Source organism: Halichoerus grypus, chromosome 11 (assembly GCF_964656455.1).
Source record: "Halichoerus grypus chromosome 11, mHalGry1.hap1.1, whole genome shotgun sequence".
Classification (NCBI taxonomy): Eukaryota; Metazoa; Chordata; class Mammalia; order Carnivora; family Phocidae; genus Halichoerus; species Halichoerus grypus.
In genome coordinates this window covers 61,997,937-62,017,922 of record NC_135722.1, presented here as the reverse complement: position 1 = coordinate 62,017,922, position 19,986 = coordinate 61,997,937, and the positions used below count along the sequence as shown (strand labels likewise).

General features: G+C 40.6%; 1 protein-coding gene across 27 annotated transcripts in view; it reads left to right on the top strand.

Moving 5' to 3' along the window:
* The window catches only part of DLG2 (discs large MAGUK scaffold protein 2), a 2,206,895-nt gene that overhangs the window by 2,034,956 nt on the left and 151,953 nt on the right, over positions 1-19,986 (top strand). For 26 of the 27 annotated variants that reach the window (XM_078058613.1, XM_078058610.1, XM_078058611.1 and 23 more), the window contains one exon: positions 19,823-19,937. In XM_078058613.1, coding sequence (XP_077914739.1) covers positions 19,823-19,937 — 115 coding nt within the window. Of the gene's footprint in view, positions 1-19,822; positions 19,942-19,986 lie in introns of those variants that run through there. The other variant, XM_078058633.1, reaches the window with a different exon arrangement.

The following is a 19,986-nucleotide window of genomic DNA, read 5'->3' as shown; positions in this document are numbered from 1 at the left end:
ATACACATTGCAACAAATAATTTCATGCTGACTCTTTGAGGTACAAATATGTATAAACCAGCTCTCCTTTAGTTTTCAGTTTAGTGGGGAAAATATAATTCATACATAAGTAACTACAACACCGGGAGTCCAGTGTGCTAACTCTTATAGAAGTAATATAGACACTAAATGCTAGAGACATTTTGAGGCTGGAGAGATAGCTTCTGTTGGAGGTGTTCAAAGAAGGCTTGAAGGAGATTGCATTTAAGCTGGACCTGGAAGGATGGATGGAATTAGAAGAAAGGCATTCCAGATAGACAGACAGTACCTGAGCAAAAGCACTAAGGTAGAAATCACCAAGGAAAATAGACACCCCTGAAATGCTACCTGAAATGGGGAGAAAGGAGAACTACCCCACCTTGTTCTGGCTTTCTTATAATGCTCGCAGGAGCCTGAAAATGGCCCCCCAAGATATCCATGTACTAATAAGCAGAACCTGTGAGTGTTAGCGTCTATGGCAAAAAGGACATTGAAGGTGTGACTGGGTTAAGGATCTTGAGATGGGGAGATTATCCTGGATGGTCAGGCTCCTGCGAGCATTATAGTCAAAACTTCTTGCCCTGGTGCTACCTAGTGAGTGCATTTATCGGGTGGTTGTTAGAATGGCAGTGCTAACGTACTCTTGTCTGGGTCTGTCTCTCTTAACAACATCAAGAACACTGGGGCCAAATAATGTGTTTCTCAGCAAACCCCTAATATTTTTGAATGAAGTCAGACTCTTCTCTGTTCTGACAAAGAAAGCCAGAACAAGGTCACACTGATAAACCTTCAAGTCTATGCTAATGGAGACATGAAAATTAAATAATGTCTATAGAAATCATCAAGGAAAATAGACACCCCTGAAATGCTACCTGAAATGGGGAGAAAGGAGAACTACCCCACCGCTCCCTTCCTCCCACCCTCCAAGTTCCTGTCAGTGTCTCCCATTGACTGAACCTAGCTGGAAGTCGTTTTTTCAAGGGAGCCTAGGAAATGTCAATATAGAAGAGAGCAGGAGAGATGTAGAAATTGGGTATGAGAGAAAATCAGCACACAAACCAAATCTCAGAAAAACCAAGACTGAAATTATTGCTAAATAAGTTTGTGCTGGTCATCCTGGCCTCATCGCTTCACTTTTATCCAAAGAGCCAGATACCCTTTTGCATAAACAAGTTCTTATTCCATCCCTGAGTCATTAATGATGGCATTATTCACTGTGTATGATTCCAAGACTGCTTTCCTGACCCTGCCTCGGAATTTCTTACCACTCATATTCCAGCACGAGGAGCACATAGGAACTGGGAGAAGCTGGGGACTGGTGGGACATGTTGTATTCACTTGTGTGTGAGCCAGATAGCAGGACTTGAAGATAGAATGTCCAGCAGGAAAAAATACCTTGCTTCACAGTAGATTTTGATCAAATACTAACTGTCCAAAATACATTTAAAAATTGTTGCCATGGTTACTGTGCTTTGAGGCTGATGCTTTATGTTCCCCACTCAGCCTCCTTCCACCAAGCCTCTGAGTTGTGCCAGGCCTCTAATCTACCCTATTGCCAGGCTCATGACAGCATCCTAATTGGATTTTAATTTCCTAGTAACCTGCAGCAGTACACTGAGTTCAGTTCATTAGAGCCCTGAATAGAGATGCAGACAATAGAGCTTCCCATCTTTGGCCTTGAAAAGTGTCTCCTCCCCCCCACTCCCCCTTCCTCCCCCTGTTTTTTCTTTAACTTTTAAAAGTTGTAAATGAAATTGCACAGAAATACACAGGGAAGTCCTGTTCATCCTTCACCCCCAATGTTGTTATCTTTCCTATAGTATATTATTAGATATATTATAATATATATTAAATATATTAGATATATTTCCTATAGTATAATACCCAAACCAGGAAAGTGCCGTTGCTGCAATCCACAGAGAAGATGCCTCATTTTATAAGTTGAATAGGATGCCTCAGGGCTGCGAATGGTGGTGGTTGGCAATGTGAGTAGTAATAATAATCCTGTGTATCCACGCCAGGCTTTTATACTTTTCAAAGCTCTTTTATCCCTTCCCACTAATGCAGGGGGTCTATTAGCAAGTTTCTCACTCTGCCAGTGGTTGCCTGCCGATACCTCCGTTTTACTTGATAATTCAAAAGCCAAAGAGCTCATTATGAGTAGGCTGCTTTCCATTTTCTCCTGGAAGGACACTGACATCAAGTTACCCCATCAAAAGATGACTCAGCCCCCTTTGTGCTGCACTTTCTATCGACTGAGAGAAATTTCTCCTTCAGAAGCAGAAGAGGCAGGATCTTTTGCTCCTGCACAGCTGCTCCCCCTGCTTTGATCTGCCCTCTGCCAGGCCTACACCTAGTCCTCTTTGCCTGCCCAAAGCTTCCTCATCCTTTAAGATTAATCCTCGGTGTGCTCTCCTCTTAAACACCATCCTCTTTGTACTTCCTCTCAAGCTGGGTTAGGTACCTCTCTTCTGCACTGATACAGCTCCTTGTTTATATCTATAACAAGCTTATTTGTATTGTCTATTTTCTTGACTGTCTCCCCAAATAAATAGTGAGTTCTTGGAAGACAGGGATTAGATTGCTTAAATGTTTATTTCTATCCCCAGCACAATTTTTTTTTCTTTTTGAGAAAGAAGAGGTGGGAGGAGCAGAGGAAGAGGGAGAGAATCCCAAGCAGGCTCCATGCCCAGTGCAGAGCCCGATGTAGGGCTCGATCTCACGACTGTGAGATCATGACCTGAGCCAAAATCAAGAATCAGACGCTTAACGGACTGAGCCACCCAGATGTGCCCCCCCCAACCCCACGCCGCAACACACTTTTTAAATGAATGGGTAGATGGATTCATGGAATAATTCTGTGTCAACCTGGAAATACAGAAAAGCTTTAATAATGACTGAATGAAAGATAAGAAAAGAGATGAATCCTAGCTTATCTTCTCTTGTGGTGTCCTGTACTTTCTGCAGATATTGCAAGTTTTGGAGATACAGAACATGTAATGATGACAGAGCCGGGGTCCAAATGATTTTAACAAGATAGACCGATGGCAAGAAAGCACCAAGATTAAATTTCATAGAGTTGAATATAAATTTTGAGCTTCCTAATTAAATGTGGCAGCTTGAATACCTGCATATATCTCTGTTCCCTTCCAAAGCTCCACCAAAGTAACAATTAAGGAAATTAAACAGGTATAAATCTATGAGATCACGAAATAACTGAGTCTTGATAACACAGGTAGGCAATATGAACAAAATTTTGGAAGCGGGAAAGATGCACCAGTGACTGAAAAATGACTTAGCAGAGCTGGAAAAGCAGAAACCCCAAGTATCTATAGGGATGTGAGATACTAGAAAATGTATTTATATTGGTTTCAGTCCCTGGTTCCTGGCACAGAGCTCCTAAGACCCTTGTAATTTCCTGGGTGACAGGAGTGGTGTCTTTTGTTCTAAGGAGGTGACTCTGGGTGGGCTCCTGGATGAAAACTAGTCACCAGAAAAGTCAAGCCATGGTGAGAAGCTTGGAATTTTCAGCCCCATCCCCTGTTCTCTTGAGAAAGGAGAAGGGCTGAAAATGGAGTTAATGATCAATCATGCCTATATGATGAAGCCTCCATAAAAATCCCCAAAAGATGTGGTTTTGAGAACCTATGCGTTGCTGAACACATGGAAATGCTGGCAGAATGACTGGTCAGGACCAGGCAGGAAAGCTCTGCACCCTTCCCCCCATACCTTGCCCTAGTTACCTCTTACACCTGGATGTTCTATAGCCTTTATCACATCCTTTTATAATTAACTGGTAAAGGTAAGTAAGATGTTTCTCTGAGCTCTGTGAGCTACTCTAGCAAAGTAATGGAACCTGAGGAGGTGGTGCTTGGAACCTCTGATCTCTCGCTGGCTGCTCAGAAGCACAGGTGACAACTTGGACTTACAAGTGGTATCAGAAATGGTGGAGGGCGGGCAGTGCAGTCTTGGGGTACAGAGCTCAGTCTGTGCAATCTGGTGCTACCTCCAGGTAGACAGTGTGAGAACTGGGTTGAGTTCTCAGATACCCTGCTAGTGTCTAAGAATTGCTAGCTGGTTTTAGGAAAAACCTCCCCACATTAGGTGACCAGAAGGGTTGTGAACCTAGTGCTCTGTGTGAGTGTGGTAGTCATGTGAGTCATAAAGGAGCCTCCCAGGGAAGAAACACACAGTAGGGAGGAACTGGTTCTTCCCTACACAGGTGGGAGACTAGGTTGTTTTGTTTTGCTTTTATAAGGGGTATGAAGCCAATGAGAGGTATAGAACCTGCAAGGATTTAGGTATTACAGGGCTGGGGTATTTGAAGGCAGGGATGTATGGAAGGACTGAAAATACAAATAGTGTTTAGAAATCTTACAAGGAACTTACTGGAGACCCAGATCCCCTCTTCTGCCTGCCACCCATGCCCACCCCAGCACATGGATTTTCTTCTTTAGAGAGTGAGCCAGAAAATCTCTGGATTTGAGGCATTGGACATGGAATGGGGTGGGGTATATTACCTAAAGACAAGAAGACCAGGGAAAATGAACACTTTCTGTCTTGTCTTCCTCCCTTCCTCCCTCTCTCCTCCCCCACCTCCTCCCTCCCTCCCTTCCCTTCCTTTATTTCTATCCATATCTGAAGAGTTATATAGGGGAGAGGATTTGTTCTATATAGTTTCAGGAGATAAAACTGAGATAGATGATAGATAGATATAGATAGATAGATAGATAGATAGATAGATAGATAGATAGATAGATAGAAAGAAGTTAGATAACATCTCAAAATGGTAAGGAAACTAATCGGTGTAGGCAAAGACTACTAAACTCCTGTTCAAAACTGGCTTCTGTGTGAAAGGCGTCCTTTTCACTCCCTCTTGTGTCCTGATGAATCCAGAATGGGCCAACTCGAAACCTGCTGGTCCGTTGCAGTTCTCTGTTGGGCAAAGTGGGCTTGGTGAGTTTTTGTGGATCCGTTAATTCATTCTAAAATAGGGCAAATGTAACTAGATTGTATTAAAAAGGGCAGTTTCTTGGATTGCTCCATAGAAACCAGCTCTGTTTGAGTTTAAATAAGGAAAATTGTTGGAGCGCATTGTTTCTGGCTCTTGACTTGGAAGCACAAATACCCTCCCAAAGCAAGTCCCACAGATATTTTTCCAGGCCTAGACTAGAGGAGATGGAGAATAAATTTGGCAGCAAATAATAATTGAAAGAACTTATGTGACTGTGCTAAAACAACCCCCCAGAGTTGGGCTTCAGTCATCCTACATCTTCCAAATTTTTAGCCTTTCGTTGTGCAAGCTGCAAATAATTGACACCAGGCTCTGAGTCAGCTTTCTGATCCTCACCCTCACGGTTCAGATTAGAGTCTAATTATAAGAGCTACTCCTACATCTCCAGAGGCAGCATGCTTGGGATTTCTTCTTAAATTATTAATCAAGAGGAAAGATAAATTTGCTTGATTCTGTTCCACAAGGATCAATTTTCCCATAGCATATTTTTATTTATTTGTGCATAAAAGTCAATTTTAATAGTTACTTACTTTTATTATTCCTTAATTTTTCCACTGGCCTAGAGGATACAATGATCAGGCTAGTGTGTTTCACACAACCCTGTCTGAACACTGATGCAGCACAATATTCACCTGTAACAATTCCGCAGACCCCGGAAAGTATCTGCTTTATAGATGGTGCCGGTCGTTAAAGATGTATCTCCCCATAATCCCAATCACTGGAATTAAGTGAGTGTGGCATGAGAATACTACGCTATAATGATGTCCCCTCAAATTCAATGTGTCCCAATATGGACTCCATCATTTTCTTTGCTCCCTTCAATGGCACTTTCTTTTCTATTCTCAGCGTGTTGCCCAAGATGGAAACCTGAGGGAATCCTGGATATATTTCCACTCTCATTCTCATGTGCCACAGTGAATTAATCAGCAAAGCCTCTTCTCTACACCTTCCAAATGCCTGCCCCCTCTTCTCCATTCCCACTGTCCTCACCATCTCTCATCTGGACCATTGGAGGAGACCCCAAATGACCTCCAGGTTTCTGATCTCTTTACTGTCACTGTTTAGTATCTTCGTCAGAATGCTGCAGGCTGAGTGACAAATGTAATATATCCCTTAAAAGTCCCTCAGTGGTTCAAATCATCTTTGTTTTGGGGTTCTGATTTCTTAGCATGTGATAACTGTGCAGAGGACAGTATAGGGTTACACTTTTTCCTTACTTAAATGACCATTCCAATTTCACATATACCCAGCAAGTTCTTCACTTTCTCATGGATCTTTTGCCAAAAATCAGGGGAACAATTTTATATTAAAAAAATAGTAAAATAAGCAAAAGAACTTTTTTCTGAGCCATGAAAATAGCTAAAGTGAGCATGAAATTGTTACGATAAATTTTGCTGAAGAAATTTTATTCAGCTCCTGTTTGTGTTTGGGGGTGGATAATTTCCCATAATGTGCTTTTTTTGGTTGCTTGCCATAAAATACTTGCAATATTAAGATGATGATCAGGAACACATATAGCATCTCAAGGAGTCAAAGGTAATTTTAGGATCGGAGAAGAATCTAGCTAGGTGGTTTTAGCATTCAGAAACAGATAATTATGATGAGAAAGAACTGAAGCATGAATAATTATCTTAATCCACACCTGTGGTGATTCTTCCTTTTACTTCAATTGGAAAATAAAGATTATTTTAGTGGAAGAGCCATGGAGGAATAGAACATACAGATCAAAGTCTGAACATTTGCAAAATGGCTGGATCACTTTTTTGTCAGGACAAAGGAAGAATAGTCACATCAGCAGCTCCATTCAATCAGCTATCAAATATTTCTCAAGCATCTACTCTCCCTCCCAAATAAGCAAGTAGTTATAGACAGTTAAGTAGTTTTATTAATGTGCCATGTTGCAAAGGAAGAATACCAGTTGCATTTGATGGAAGGATCTGTCTTAGCTCAGGGAGCTGCCTGAGGAAGTGATGTTGAAGACAAGTTGGGAGGGCTGAGAAGCCAGATGAAGACTGATGGGAAAGGTGTTCGAGGCAGGTGGAACAGCACGGATGATGTTTTGCAACCAGCAGAGAATGAAACTGAGAAAATCCCCAAAGCTAGTATCTGAGGGAACCAAAAGAAAGGGGAGATTAGCAAAGAGATGAGCAGGGGAGTTAAGCAGGGGCCTCTTGCCTTTATTAAAAATCATAGGTAGTATTCAAACTAGAAGCTAGAGATAGTTCTGGAATTGTCATCACTGTGGAAATCTGCATATACATTAGCTAGTAGTAATGGAAAGTCCTTGTGTGTGGAGACTACTTTTTAATCATTTTATCACGTATCCAACACAGAGCCTTGCCATGGTTGATGTTCAAGGAATGTTTGCTGATTGAAAAAATGCATTTGAGCAGTATAGCACTGTCATGGCTCTTACCCAAATTGAATCTCAAAATGATGCTAAGTCTAGGTGTCCTACTGTGTTTTACCACAAGAAAGCCAGGACTCAGAGTGATGCCCCCAGGTGAAGGGGCCAGGAGGAGTCATGTCCTCTCACAGAACATAGTAGTATAAGTTTTTTAATTTTATCAAAGTAGTATTTTTAATCTTTTTAATAGCCAATTAAAATATTTCTATTGTGAACATTTTCAAACATATATAAAAATAGAATGCTTGTATACTTACCCCTCCGATTCAGTAAGAGTCAAGAGTTTGCCGATTTATTTCATATGTCACTTAAAACAAATTCCAATAGTATCTTTTTTCAATATGCGAAAACTATAAAGAAAAAAGAACATTTTCTTATATTACCACAACACTATTATGACACCCAACAGAATAAACAATAATTCTTTTTATGATCTAATATGTAGTCTGTAATGATTTGAAAATGTCTTTTTCCTAATCAGGATACAAACAAGCACTATACATTACAATTGGTCATTATGCCTCTTAAGTATAAAAAGGACATTTTAACAACACTAAGAAAGACAAACTTTTAAGGACACAGACACCCCACAGTCTGTTATACAAGTTGAGATGTATGAAGCGCTCCCACCCTCAGCCTTATTTTTCTCTGTTGCGATGTGGCCCCGCTCTCCGCAGTCACTGCTAGGAATCCTGGAACCAGATTGTTGTAGATTCAAGGGTATCAGAATCAAGGCTGAGTGTTCTCTCCTGAGCATCTCCCGCCTCCCCACAACCCTGATAAGTGCCCAGTCTGTCATCCTTTTTGCCTGAGCCATGGTTTCCAGTCGACTTGGAGTCTTACACCTAGAATCACACTAATATATATTGAGCAGCTTTCATTGGGGGAGCGTGTTGGGGGAGACCAAAGAAAGCCTTTTCATTTTGATCTTACCAACCTAGATAGGAATCTATAGTTGTAGCTGAAATTGGCTGTTAAATGGTTGCTTAAGGTGACCAAGCCAGTCTGAGACAGGCTGTATGTGTCAGGAGCAAAAGAGGGGCTAACAATCACCCATAGAGGAAATTGTAGAATCAGTGTAGCAAAAAAAGCACTGGATGAGGCCGGCACTATAAGATTTGCATTCAAGTTCCAGCTCTGCTGTGTGACCTTGGGCAAATTGCCTAGCCTCTCTGAGCCACTATGGGAAGTGTTCTTCCCATTGTGCTTCTATTTTTCCCAGAGTAGTGGGTTATCCTCCAAGATAATATGTCTACATATTTTTCAAAACACTATTAAAGGATAAATCTGCTAGGAATGTTGTGGAAGCAAGAAAGATATTTGTACCACTTAAGTCACACCCAAGGGCACTGCCAACCTGCCTACCTCTAGAGCCAGACTGCTTTATCTCCTTTCTCTGCCCTGGGCTATAATTAGGCAAAAATATCACCCTTCTCTTTGGGCAAGATCTAACCGATCATTATTGCAGAAGAACACAGAAAGCTTGAACATTATTATTTTATCTTCTAGTTCCATGATTTTAATACAAAAGAAGGAACAAGACAAACTCAGCAAAGATGTAATATTTGTATTTGCCAAGGAAGGCTTTCTGATCTGGTTGAATGTAGTCTCAAGCACTACGCCTTAAATGAAGGCATAGTGCCTTCATCCTTCTGATGCATCATTAGCTACGAATCACACAAATTAAACAACAGCCTATGCCTCCCAGCTCTGAGCCTTTCACCCAACCTACCAGCAAAATCTTTAGAGAATCACCATTGGCAGCTAGGCCCTAATGATACCAGCAGTTTCCATTTTCCCCTCAGAGTTTCATGTTTACTCTCTCATGCATGATGCCCTCGTGGCTTAATTTCCATAGCCAAGATAGAAATCAAATTCAACAGCGTTCGAGACAAATTTCAGGTACTGAAGAAATATTCCTCCAGGCAGATTGGGATTTTAAAAAAGACTATATTATATGAATTGTTTTTATTTTCTTCTTTAAGATTTATTTATCTATTAGAGAGAGTAGAAGGAGGGAGAGAGGGAGAGAGAGAATCCCAAGCAGACTCTGTGCTGAGTGTGGAGCCCGATGCAGGGCTCAATTTCATGACCTGAGCAGAAACCAAGAGTTAGACGCCCAACTGACTAAGCCACCCAGGTGCCCCGTATGAATTGTTTTTATTATCACTTTATCTTTATATGTACCATTCAGTTTATCAAACATTTTTTATATTTGTTTCTTCATTTGATGCTCACAACAATATACCTGTGATGTAAGTAGGGTATTAATGTCATCCCTATTACTTAAACGAGGAATATAAGGCTTCAGGAGGTTTTAGTGTTTTTTTCTTTTCCATTTATTGAGCATTCTAGTCTGTTCCTGACACCGAAGAATACCATTTACAAATACCATTGCATTTAATCATCAAACAATCTGATGAGGTAGGTGATTTTTTTTTTTTTATTGTACAGATGAGAAAACCAAATCTTGGGGCGCCTGGGTGGCTCAGTTGGTTAAGCGACTGCCTTCGGCTCAGGTCATGATCCTGGAGTCCCGGGATCGAGTCCCGCATCGGCCCCCCTGCTCAGCAGGGAGTCTGCTCCTCCCTCCCCCGCTCCCCTCTCTTGTGCTCTCTCTCTCTCAAATAAATAAATAAAATCTTTAAAAAAAAAAAAAAAAAGAAAACCAAATCTTCTCTAGGTTGAATAACTTGCACAAAAGTCCACGGTGTGAGTCAGTAGTGAACTTAAGATCCAAAGTTGGATCCTATTTAGAGTTTTTTTAAAAAATCACATTGCATCAGGCTACTCCTAATTGCTTAAAGACAAAGCCTTTGCCAAGCTCAAAAAGCTTCTTTGCTGACTCTGTTTTGCAATAATCCTGATAATTTAAAAAAAAAAAAACCCTGCCTTTGTGAATCTATAAAACAAAGTCTGCATGAAGCCAAATTGAAATTTGATGTATCTAATTTTCAGAGTTGTATGCATATTGTGTGAAATAGCTGATTAGGGATTCAGACTGTGGTTTGCCCATAAAACTTACTTCATTTTACACATTAAAGAATTCCTAAGCATTTGGCTGAAACCTCTTTATTTAAAGGGTCTCCAGCCAAGTTGCACAGAAAATTGTTCAAGTCAAATGACCCCAGTTCTACTGAGAGAGAGAGAGAGACAATGTGCCTTCATTCAATATGTTATTAAAAATTATTCTTATAGGTTTGATCGACTTCATAGTAGATTTGGCAAACTAAAGTATCACTTTTCTTTCCCTGAAGTCTTTATTTAACTCACCCAACTCAGCAAACATTTATATTAGCATTTATATACTGATAGCTATGTGTCGGACTCTATTTTAAGTGTTAGGGATACAGAAAAAATTGTGACAATGTCTTGCCCTCATGGTGTCCACAGCTGAGTTCTTAATGCTCAGTACTGGAGATGTACAAGAGATTGGTATATACATCCTCTTCTTTTGTGGAATGCAGAAAAGATAGCTGACACCCTATTGTCTAGGATTTCCGGTTAAAGTTTGACTCTTAGGAATTTAGTTTTTAATCTGTTTATCTCTTTCTGTCACTCTCCATCTCTGTGTCTCTCTCTCTCTCTCTCTCTCTCTCTCTCACACACACACACACACACACACACACACACACACACACACACACAGTAGCACGGTAGCTTGGGTCAGAAGTAAGCCAAACAACATCTGCAAATCTTTAGCAGTGGAAAATTCCATGTCACCACTTTAACACAGAGGTGGCAGCCTGGGAGATGAGCTAAGTCAGGGGTTGAAGTGAACGGCTAGTAAATTCCACTGGCTAGGGGTCAGCTCTCTTGAAGGCAGGTGGGCATTCCAATGCCTGTATGGGAGGGAAACCAGTCTTCTGACGTAGTCCATAAAAACAGCACCCTTCCCAGCATGACAGCTTGAAAAGTAGCCGGAGTGAGAAAGCTCTAAAGTATCTCTAAAGCCTAATATAATATGGCAGGACCTTTTCTGTGTCTTGGCTCCACAATCCCAGGGCAACTAACAAAAGAAGAAGTGGTGAAACGGGAACAGTTGATTTTTTTTTCTGAGCTCCAAGCAAATACAATTATTTTTGTGTCATCATACACAAGAATTTTGACAGAGTATTGCTTCTTGGACTTGAGATATAACCTCTGATCTATGTCTGGACCTTCTTATAAATATGTGATTTTGTTAAGAGCCTAGTGGAGAGAGCGCAGTAACATATTTGGGATTTTCTTGCTTTAACACTTTATCAGATTGCACTGATTATGAGGGCCACATCTTCCCCCCTCTACCCACATGTATTTCAGCTTGTGAGATCAGAATGAGTCTGGTATCCACCTCCAAAAAAGGTGCTACTATTGTTATTAATTGATGGTGCTTTTAAGTGTCAATACTGCTTAAAAGGATGAAAATGAAGTACACTGTGTGTTAGATATTCAGGACAACATTTTATAGGGGCAGAGGTGATTTCCCCACCTAACAAATGAAGAAACTGTTATCTCTGAGAGTGTAAGGGATTTTCCCAGCATCCCCCAGAGCCAAGACTCAAATCTGGCGACTCATTCCAGGGCATGACTTTGAGACCCTTCTTGCTCTTCTCCCTTCGCCAGTAACCCCACAGTCTTTCACAAAGATTTATCCTGCCTCGGTTTCTCCATTATAACATGGATCTGACTATATTGGCTTCTTCCCACCACACAGATATCCCATTACCTTCTAGAAAGCACTTGATACTAGTCACAAGGAGCAGATATTTAAATGGCAGGTGCTCTTTCTTTTATATTCACAACAGGAAACCAGAAAATTAAAGGCAGCAAAGCACTGGCCTGTGAGCCCCTTGAGGCAAAGGTCTTTCCAGTGATTTTTGTGTCCCTAGCATTTAGCATTGCGCCTGGCATGTAAGAAACCCTGAAGAAATGTTTGCTGAATAAATGAAAGAAGGATGTTTCCCCCAAAGAAATGGAAGCTTTTATAATTGCTCACAGTATCTCATCCCTGGAGCAGTGATCAGATGTCATGCTAAAAATAGATGTAAACTATTCCTCCTGCACCCTTCCCATGCACCCTTCCTGGACTCTGGCGACAAAGAGGTTCATGTCCAGGTAAACAATATTGTGACCCCAATAGACTGCACACCATTGATATTTGCCCCAGCCCTATTGGAAGGTACCCCAGCGCTTAAACTTCCTTAGCTTATGAACCACTCAGAGCTTCTAGTTCAGGTTTGTCTATGAAAAGCATCGCTTCTCAGGCATGCAGCAGGTGGCCTCTTCAAACTACTTTCCCCGTAGTGAGGAAATGGTAACCCAGCAGGAAAGCAGCCTGTGTTGCTAGGCTGTGCAGACCCTCTTACAACTCAATCATCTCACCAGTTGTTAACGCTGCGCAGTGTCCATAATGAGCAAATAGGAATAGGATGCTACTGTCCTTATTAGTGGCACTGAGGACTGCATATGCATTTATTCCAAAGGAAGCCACCAAGGAAATAACAGCAACAACTATTGTACATTTGCCACGTGCTTCATGTCAAATCTCATTGTGATTCTCAAAACCACTTTCTGAGAAGCAGCTCACAATTTTGCAGATGAATGAACTGAGGTTCAGAAATGTCCGAAGGCCCCGTTGGTAGCAAACGGCAGGCTTAGGATTTAGAGCTGGCCTCCTAACCTAGAGTTCCTAACCCCCCCTTCCTTGCTCACAACTGGGGGTCAGCAGCATGAGGTTGTAACTGGAGAGGGGTGCCCTCCCCACCAGTTCCTGGAAAAGAACATGCCCATAGCTTCATGCCATTGTCTAACACACCGAGCTCAGCATTTCCTCCTCTAAGACACAAGGCTGGCCATCTGAGCCTTGAAAATGTGAGGCAGCTTTGATCAATTTGGATTAATCCTACTGCACTAAACAATGCCTTCCCCTCAGAGAGGCAATGCCTCTTTTTCTGTGTGAATGATAAGGTGGATTTGCATTCTGGGTCTCCTCGTTCACTCTTGACAAATTGCAGAGGAAGTGAGTGTATAGCAGAGACCCTTCTCGTGTGTAGCATGTGGTGTTCACACCTTTGCCTTTCTCCATCCAAGTGTCCATCAGTAACTCAAACCCTTGAGAAACCAATAGGCAGCGTGAGGCTCTGGAATGGACACAGGTTTCCATTTTACTTAGTACAGAAAGGGGTTATGCAAGCAATGAGAGTAGGTGTTGAATTACACGTGAAAATTAACAGGAGTTACCAGTCATTACCAAGAGTCAACCCTTGACGTCCATATGCTCTCTCGTAATCTTCCTAACACATCTTGATGTAGAAACAATTATTATTGCTGTTCTACTTATGAGGAAGTTGAGCCCAGAAAGGTTAGTAACTTTCACAATGATACAGAACTAGTAGGCGGCAGAGCCAGGATTCTGACCCCATCTATATGTCACATTTTGTACCCTGTCTACCGTTATCACCCATCATGTCCAACCAAGTGAAAGCAAGTGACACAATTGCAGTATGAATGTGTCGTCAGGAACAGCTGGATGTAGATGCCCAAGAAGGAGAAATTTTTTATGCATCCTAGAGAGAAAGAACCAGCTGGAAGTAATGTTTCTTGAAACTCCTCTAAAACATTTGCCTAGAAGTCGGTTTTCAGTGGTTTGCTTCCTGTTATACAAGAAAACCCCAAGACACATAAAATAGATAACTTGTAATTCTGAAAGCATTTACCAGGCACCTATTTTGTGCAAAGTAAGACAGAAAAATGTGTTGCTGCTGTAATACAGCTCCCCACTTCAGCATTGTTATGCTTAATTTCCTTGTCGATGTCCCGTTCTGGAAGCAAACTCATTCAGGTTCTGTCTTATTCAGCACTATATGCCAAGCACCTGGCACAATCCTGAGTCTAGGGCACAAGGAACAATAGGCCCTGAGGTTTGGGGACCAGAGATGGGTGAGGCATCCCCATCCTCTAAGGAGTTTGTACTGCAATAAAGAAGAAGCCCAGCATTCACATAATCAACACAGCAGATGAGAGGAAGGAGAGCAAGATGTCAAGAGAGATAAGGAGAGAGTTGAGGACGCCTTAGGTTCTAAAGGAGAACTAAGGTGTTATACCAGATGTGACAATATAATGGAAATAAATTGGCCTCACAGAAATCCAAGGTCAACTCAGTGACTTTGGTGGTTAGTTAACCTCCCTGAACTTTTCTCCTCATCTCTAAAACGATATACCTACCTCAGAGCTTTGTTTGAAAAAATAATACAGTATTTCAATGACACAGCACAGATACTAGCCTGTTACAGGTGCTCAGAAAACATGAATTCCCCTTTCGATGATACAAAGATTGGAGCCCTTTCAAATCTCACATGAATGTTCTCCCGAGTGTTAGGAATTTGACTGAAAAATGTATGAAAAGGGAAGGCAGAGATGTGACTAAAACCTTCAGGGAAAGGAACAGGGATTGAATAAGATTAAACAGATGTGGTAGTGTTAGATTTTGTTTTGTTGAAAAGTGTGATTTTCAGTACTATTATAAAACATAAAGAAGACTTATATCTCACAGTTTACATACCTGCTTTCTTACTTATTTCTAGAGCATTTCTAACCATAAACTCATTCATCTTTGAGAAGCTGGAGACAGTGCTCCTCCTCTCTCTTCTCTCTCTGTCTCTGTCTCTCTCACACATACCATTTATATTTGTAAATCCAGATTTCATTGCTTCTGCTCTGAAGTAATTATTTGTACTTAAGTTTTATTTTCTAAAAAGGAGTGAAGAGGGGCACCTGGCTGCCTTGATTGGTGGAGCATACAACTCTTAATATAGGGTTCGTGAGTTCAAGCCCCATGCTGGGCATGGAGCCTACTTAAAAAAGTAATAATAGGGGCACCTGGGTGGCTCAGTCGTTGGGCGTCTGCCTTCGGCTCAGGTCATGGTCCCAGGGTCCTGGATCGAGCCCCGCATCGGGCTCTCTGCTCCGTGGAAAGCCTGCTTCTCCTTCTCCCGCTCCCCCTGCTTGTGTTCCCTCTCTCGCTGTGTCTCTATCAAATAAATATATAAAATCTTAAAAAAAAAAGTAATAATAAAATAAAAAATAAAGGGATGCCTGGGTGGCTCAATCAGTTGGGCTTCTGACTCTTGGTTTTGGCTCAGGCTATGATCTCATGAGTTATGGGATCGAACCCCACCTAGGGCTCCGCACTCAGCAGGGAGTCTGCTTGAGATTCTCTCCCTCTGCCCCTCCCCCAGCTTGCGTGCGCGCGCGCTCTCCCTCTCTAAAATGGATAAATAAATTTAAAAGAAAGAAAAGAGTGAAGATATAGGTAAGCACTTTTAAACATAGGATTTGTGGTTAACATGAATCTCAAAGTGGAGAAATTGAGGGCATGATGTCTTCCAATTAAGACAAATGCAATACAACACAACACTTCCCCATCCACAGTGGGGAGTGTAAACACTATAGAAGATGGTGTAAAACAAACATTTCAAAAGCAAGGCAGAAAACATCTGGGGGATCTAATGAGCCATATAATAAGGAGAACACAGTTTGCTATTAAAGTAGCCTGTTGTGAGATATAGACTGTGACAGCCAGAAGAACCTTACAAAGTACTGATCAGCTAGAGGTTAAGTATCAGAGAAGAGTTTCCAATGTATGACATGCCTGTGATGGGGAGAGCACAGAGATCACCTGGAGAACGATAAAAATATCAATGGGATTTGGGAGCAGCTGTGATAAACCTTGAAATTAGACAATTTAGCCTTGAAAAAAGAAGTCCCACAGGAGAAGCGTGTTGTCTTTCTTCATTAAAAGAAACCTTAACATTGAAAACGAGCAATTTCAGCACCTGTAGGCATTTTATAACTGAACGCATTTAATGATTCTGCTCACTTCCTCATTCATGATTCATTCAGAAAATGTTTGTTGAGCCCCTATTATTTAAATGCCTCCCGCACACCAGACGCTGTTAGGGACAGGGAACCCCAAGGAGAGTGATTTGTGGTTTCTTTTCGCAGCTCAGTCTAATGGGGAGGACGGGCAACTGCACAAATCACTGCAATTTGGTGTGATAAGTACAAAAAAGTAGGAAAGTGGTCAAACAGGGTCAGGACTGTCACTAAATTAAGATGCTTAAGTAGGGGAGGCGAGGTGGGAGTGTAGGTTTTTATCACAGTAGCGCAGTCATCAAAGTTGTAAGGGAGGGAGTCCTGAGAACAGATGGGGGATTTACTAGTTCTCCGGGAGATGCCTGGTATTTAGGAAGTGGCAGTGTGGAGCATGATCAGAAGACGCTGAGAGATCCTGCTTTGTGTCCCAGACCAGATTATCTTCTTCTCTGAGAAATGCTAACGGGGGCTGCATGACATCTGTACAAAGCTCTGACCAGTACCTGCACTAACTAACCTGCCCATACATGTGCTCACATAGCCTAAGATCCTATTTATAACAGCAAGGAGCTGGATGGGTCTATCTTTGGCTATACTCTGCAACTGTGAAATAAATTACAGTCTTAACCATGTGATGCCATGAAGGGTATTAAGAAATATATCTATGTATTTGGGAGAAGGCAGGAAAGATCCAAGTTACACAGTTATAAAGGGAGAAAAAGGCATTAGCATAATATATATTGATGACCTCATATGTATGTGGGTATGTGTGTGTATATATATGAAATGAGTTGATAAATGTCTGTGCAAGTCCAGCACACAACATGTATCTCTAGAGAAAGGTGGAACAAAGGACAGCAATGAGAGGGAAGGAAGAAGAGCTAACCTCTCAGTTTCTATTCTGTGTTTTTCCATATAGCCCAAATATTGACAACATCCATGAACTTCATTTTGTGATTTAAGGAAAAAATAATTGCCCATGAAGCACTAAACACAGTGTCTACCATGTGATGCATAAATAATTAATTGACTCTTAGGATGGCAAGAAAAATGACTTGCCCAAAATGATTTAAATCTGCATACAGTGTCATATTGATTGTTAAAAATGAATGTTTTCTCTGTCAAAAGGGATTGAAATAAATTTCTTAAATTATGATCAATAGATTTTAGGTTAAATATGTATTCTGCTTATTTAATCATTTAGGATTTAATTATTTAAAGCTAAGTTTTGCCCCAAAGATACAGATGTAGTGAAAAGAAGGGCCACATGTACCCCAATGTTCATAGCAGTAATATCCACAATAGCCAAACTGTGGAGAGATGCCCTTCAACAGACGAATGGATGAAGAAGATGTGGTCCATATATACAATGGAATATTACTCAGTCATCAGAAAGGATGAATACACAACTTTTGCATCAACATGGATGGGACTGGAGGAGATTATGCTAAGTGAAATAAGTCAAGCAGAGAAAGTCAATTATCATATGGTTTCACTTATTTGTGGAATATAAGGAATAGCATGGAGGACATTAGGAGAAGGAAGGGAAAAATGAAGGGGGGAGGAAACCAAAGGGGGAGACGAACCATGAGAGACTAGAGAGACTATGGACTCTGGGAATCAAACTGAGGTTTTTGGAGGGGATGGGTTAGCCCGGTGATGGGTATTAAGGAGGGCATGTATTGCATGGAGCACTGGGTGTTCTATGCAAACAATGAATCATGGGACACTACATCAAAAACTAATGAAGTACTCTATGGTGACTAACATAACATAATAATAATTTTTAAAAAGCTTAAGTTTTGCATAAGATTTTGCTTAAGCACCAGAAATTTCCACTCAACTTTGATGGTTTTATCTTTAGAGTACTAAACTTTAAAAAAATATTAAGCATTCATAGGTCATTATCCAGTTATCTACTTATCACTGAAAACCAAGGTCAAATCTTCTCTTTTATGATATCCCACCCCGTAATAACCAACAGATAGTCAGTAAATTGAATTTAAATTTAATTTTGTGGAACTTTTTTTTATAAAGAATTTGAAACACTGTAAGTAGATTATCTTTTATTATGTTCATTTAGTCATCCTTGTTTTTATGAAAAGTTATGAATAAATTGAAAATCAAATTGTTTTTTGAAATGTACTGAGGAAGTACTTTATGATGAGTTTCTCTCTATAAAAGAACAATTTATAATTTGAATTAGCATTTTAAAAAATTCTCTATGGTGAGTTTCTTTGTAATTAGAAGAACCATTTATAATTTGAACTAGCATTTTCACATTTATCTTGTGAGTAAGTTGGCCTTCTCACCTACTGGATTTTGCTAAAGCAGGACATTCTATGCCAAGGAGATGATAGAACAAATTGTGATTAGAAATATCAAAACTTCAAAAGCTTCTCCTTTTTACATGCTGATTGTGTTAATAAGTATATTAAAACCTATTTGTACTGTCTTCATTTTTATTGGATTGACATATGGAAAAATATTTTTCCTATGAAGAAATAGTATGATATATACCCATATTTTCTTGATTTTTTTGAGACCCATATGTTTCTAAAATATATTTACCCCTATTTCCAATACCATTCTCCTAGAAGCTCATTTAAATATATAATGCATCTTAGAATTGATGAAGTTTGACATATGGACTTTTTATATTAAAGTTATAAGACAAAATTGAGGTATGATCCCAAATGATCAGCTTCTAGCAACCCTCTAGCAGAGAAAAAAACTTAGTCAAATTAAAAGGTAATTTTTTTACACAATTCATCACCAAACACTTTGTTCTCTGGTCTCTCGGGCTGAAAGTTAACTGTAGACTCAACCTTCCCTCCCAATAACATTGCTAATTCCTTGGATATTTGTTTTGTTCATGGATCTTGGTATTTTGGGTGTGGGGGGGTTGCCCTCTTTTCTCAATTAAAGTTTTTATTTTGAGATAATTGTAGATTCATATACGGTTGCAATAAATAATACAGGAAGATCCGTGTACCTTTTACTCATAGTTCCCCCCCAATGGTAACATTTTGTAAAACTATAGCATGTTCTCGTAGTCAGGATATTGACATTGACCAATCTAATTCCAGTTTTTCCAATTTTACTTCTACTCATTTGTGCAAGTATATGTGAATGTAGTTAGGTATAGATCGTTTTTTCACGTTCAGTATCCATTACCACAGTCAAGACAGCACATTTTCATCACCGCAAGAATGCCCTGTGCTGCCTGTTTATAACCTCACACACCTCCTCCCTCATGGACTTTTCACATGTTGGGGATTTGATGGTAGTATGTTTTCTAGTTACATTTGGGGAAGTAACTAATTTGTCCTTTTCCTTTTGCCAATGTCTGCAAATAAATAATATTAAGCAGCTGATCCCTCCATGTTCACTATTTTGAGTTGTGCATCTCCCTGATATTTGGCAAAGGAACCAACATCAGGGGCAAGTAGCCACCTTGGCTAGGCACCATTTCTCCTTCTCTGAAGGCACAGGACCAAATCTACCATCTTTGTTTCCTTTCCCAGATTACGCTCGATTTGAGGCCAAAATCCATGACCTACGCGAGCAGATGATGAACCACAGCATGAGCTCCGGGTCCGGGTCCCTGCGAACCAATCAGAAACGCTCCCTCTATGTCAGGTAGGCAACGGAGCATTGCTTACTGTGATCTGCACTTTGTGAGCAATCC